Here is a 3,464-nt window from a genome sequence, read left to right on the forward strand (position 1 = left end):
GTGAAAGGGTGAATATGGCACGTAGTGTAAAAGCGCTTTGAGTGGTCGGAAGACTAGAAAGGTACTATACAAGTACAGGTCCATTTACCATAAGTATGTTAGAGATAGCTGCAGGTAACATGATATGGTGGACATATATGCCAACATTTTTTAAAAAGTGTGAATATTCTATCCCTTCTTTCCCTTACAACCCACTCAAGAACTCCAGTTTGAAAACCACTGGTTTAGGCTACAGTACGTGTTGTTACTGGCCCCCCCTTTAAGGAAGGTGGCCTTGTGGACAACCTGTGTGGGGTAGTCTTGCGGTTTTGTCATGTCATGCAAAGGATGTCTCTCCCAGTGTTTGAAGACCAGCAAGCAGCCGCAGCCACAGTGAAGAGCACACTGTGTGAGGTATTAAGTGTGTACATAAGCTCAGGTTGCAGCAGAATAGTTACTGAAAGTTATTCTAGCTATTCTTCTATACTGAGGACTTTAAATGCAGGGCTTTTACTTGTAATGGATTATCTCTGTACGGTCATTGCTACTTTTAAAGTATCTGCTTTCACCACTGCTGATGACTGTTTTATCTACAGAATGTGGGTCACTAGCAACATTGTGAGCAGATCATTGACCTGTATTCCCCTTCCTTTCTATCAGAGGAAATGATTTTGAGATCTCCTGTCAGTCAGTGGATCCTGTTGAAGGATTTGATGTTCCCATATTTACAAAAGTTGCAAGATTAAAGCTAGGTAACTTTTGTCATATTCACTGAAACTCTCACTATATCCTGACAGCAGCACATGAGACAGATAATCTGAGAAAACATTCTGGTTCCTCTGGCTCCTCTTAGTGCTCCTAACGGCATTGGATGAAAGAATCCACCGGGCTGAATGAAAACAACCAACCAGAGCAGAGAAAGATGTAAGAGGCTTTGGGCTGGTGGCTTGAAGATAGTTAGTCATTCCCAGAGTCTGCATTTGACAACCTGGGATCCTTGTAAATACCTTTCTGAACACTAGGAGGAGCCACATGAACCTGATTTTGGTACTACTGTCAGGATATAGTGAAAGTTTCAGCAAATATAACAAGTTATTTTTAGAAAACTACTGCAGATTTAATCTTCCAACTTTTTGAAATATGGGAACATCAAATCCAGCGGACAGTTCAAACTCATATTAATCTAAACAATAATCTGTTTATGTTGTACATAAAAAGCCTTCTGCAAAGCAGACAAAATAAGCACATAAGCAACGTAGTTGTTTAAAATTTAATCCTGTAACATACTCCTTAAGACATAAGTTGTACAATACAATTTAAATGTATTCAATGTGTAAGAGTCAGTTGGTTTCTGTCTGGGATGTGGAGTGGAATTGAATTGTTAGGGAGGTAGAAGAGTGAAGGTAAAACTTGTTCCATATTCTGCAGCAGAATATAATGAGGATGGTCCCAGGTTGTCACTGGAGACAGACAGCTGGATGCACCAGGTATGACACTGTAAAAATGTCCACTTTATTCTTTTTTCTTGTAGTCCTCCAAGTGGGCCAGGATCCACCCGGATGGCCCCAGGATGGCCAGGGAGAACATGCCCAGTCCAATGGCAGTTTCCTGAGCAGAGACAGAGAGGATTCAGTCAGCCAATCAGCATCTATCAAACGCTGCATGCACCCTCAAGTCAATGCTCCTATTTGGACTTTTATGGGAGTCCTTTTCTAACTGTCCCACGCAGAGTTTACTCAGGCAGCCCGCTCAAAACATTCATCATTCACATTCAGCCATGTTTGCAGTCCCATCGGTCTTATGTCACAGTAGAGTAGCTACACCTTTGGCCACATTATGATCTAGTAACATACACATTATTGGATACAGAGTGGAAACAGAGGACTGTACCTACAGCTGAGCTAGAGCTGTCCACATACTGCTGTTCTTTACAGTCAATGTATATATACCCCGGGGATATCAGGGGATGGGCAACTCCGGTCAGTTAACTTCATATGACAACATATAAGCTGAGGGGATTGATGAAATATGTATGTGAAGCAAGCATTTCGCTACGGTTTACTGGAACTGCTTCAATCTGCTGCTCCTCTTCCTCCCATACACACACCTGTCTGTTGACTTTCAGTACGTTTTAGAAAGTGGCCCAAAAAACATCTGCATGGGATTTTTCACCCATGACGCGTGTGTGGAGGAGGCTTGTTGTTAATGACGTAGGCATACCAAATAATCCAAACCAATGTGGTACCGAATGCTCTACCTGCTTGTAAAATAATCACTGTCTCTGAACTTACTTTGTCAGACACATCATCCATGTTCTGTACAAGCACATTACTGATATGGTTTTACTAATTCAAACAGTATACTAAGCCTTTACGACATGTTTTGACATGCTTCCCTGTTCTACCCTTCTGAATGTGGGGTTCATTCTTCAGACAAAGATAAACACGCTCTGGGTTGGATGCTGGAAACTAGCTGATCCCAAAATGTCTGTATTTCAGAATCCGACTCTACAGTCTCTCAGCTCTGACTGGTTGTGCTCAGGCCTGGTGGATTTTAAAGTACCTTTCCAGTAGGAGTACTAACAGTTAGGAGCCAGAGGAAGCTGATCGTTTCACAGATGATCTGTCTCATGTTCTACCGTCAGAATAGAGTCCAAGTTTCAGTGGATATGACAAAATGGATAAACAAAGTAATATAAAGATTTACTGACTTGGAGTTTTCCTTCATGTACTTTAACTGTCCCTGAAAATGGCTCTATTACAGCGACATTACTATTATTAGTAGTAGTGTATTAGTATAAACACCATTAACCGGACAGAGGGCGGAGAGATATTATTGCTAACGTTGGCTAACTCAATGGGTTAGCTTTGGCCTGACTTGATGATGGCGGAACTATTATTCTGAAAATATTTAGCGACGAATTAAAATACATAACCGGACACACAGCGGTTTAAATTCAGCTACTCAGGTTATACACGTTGGCTTTAAGAAGTAAGCAGGCGTTGAACACTGCCCGCTGGGTTTGACCTCGTCAGCCAAGGGCAGCTAACAGCTAATGGCTGCTAGCTAGGCGTCCTGTTATGTTAGCATGAGCCCAAAGTGGCTTCAGTGATAATAACAGCGGACTTACAACGGGCCCGATCTTTTCCTTGGCCGGTCTAGTGTAGACACTAGCCCGCTGAGAGACGGTGTGTCCCCGCAGGGCAGGGACAGCACGGCCAGCGAGGGTCCTCAGGAGCAGCGGCATGTTGCTGTGCGGTAGACAGATGAGCTGGTTATGGTGTGAACAGGAAATGGATGAGTGCAATGTCACTTCTCTTCTTCTCCTCACCGGAGATCAGCAGCCAGTCGCACAGTGCCACCTACTGGGTGTTGCTGCACATTGAAAGTAAATTTACTCAAGAACAGTAACATTTTGATGTACTCCATGTTAGTATGCATTTTACGTTACTTTTACGTTTTACTCCACTACATTTTAGAGGGAA

General features: G+C 42.8%; 2 protein-coding genes across 3 annotated transcripts in view; both read right to left on the reverse strand.

The window, feature by feature from the left end:
• The window catches only part of LOC118337446 (glucosamine-6-phosphate isomerase 2), a gene marked incomplete in the record, with an annotated part of 7,574 nt that overhangs the window by 2,611 nt on the left and 1,499 nt on the right, over positions 1 to 3,464 (reverse strand).
• Positions 1,235 to 3,287, reverse strand: LOC118337447 (cytochrome c oxidase subunit 8A, mitochondrial-like). Its single transcript, XM_035674491.1, has 2 exons — positions 3,110 to 3,287; positions 1,235 to 1,587 (listed from the first exon to the last, which is right to left on the reverse strand). The coding sequence occupies exons 1-2, from the start codon at positions 3,224 to 3,226 to the stop codon at positions 1,492 to 1,494; spliced, it is 213 nt and encodes a 70-aa protein (XP_035530384.1). The 5' UTR covers positions 3,227 to 3,287; the 3' UTR covers positions 1,235 to 1,491.

The sequence above is a fragment of the Morone saxatilis genome, unplaced genomic scaffold (genome assembly GCF_004916995.1).
Source record: "Morone saxatilis isolate NCDOM2014 unplaced genomic scaffold, NCSU_SB_2.0 Contig3, whole genome shotgun sequence".
Taxonomy (NCBI): domain Eukaryota; kingdom Metazoa; phylum Chordata; class Actinopteri; family Moronidae; genus Morone; species Morone saxatilis.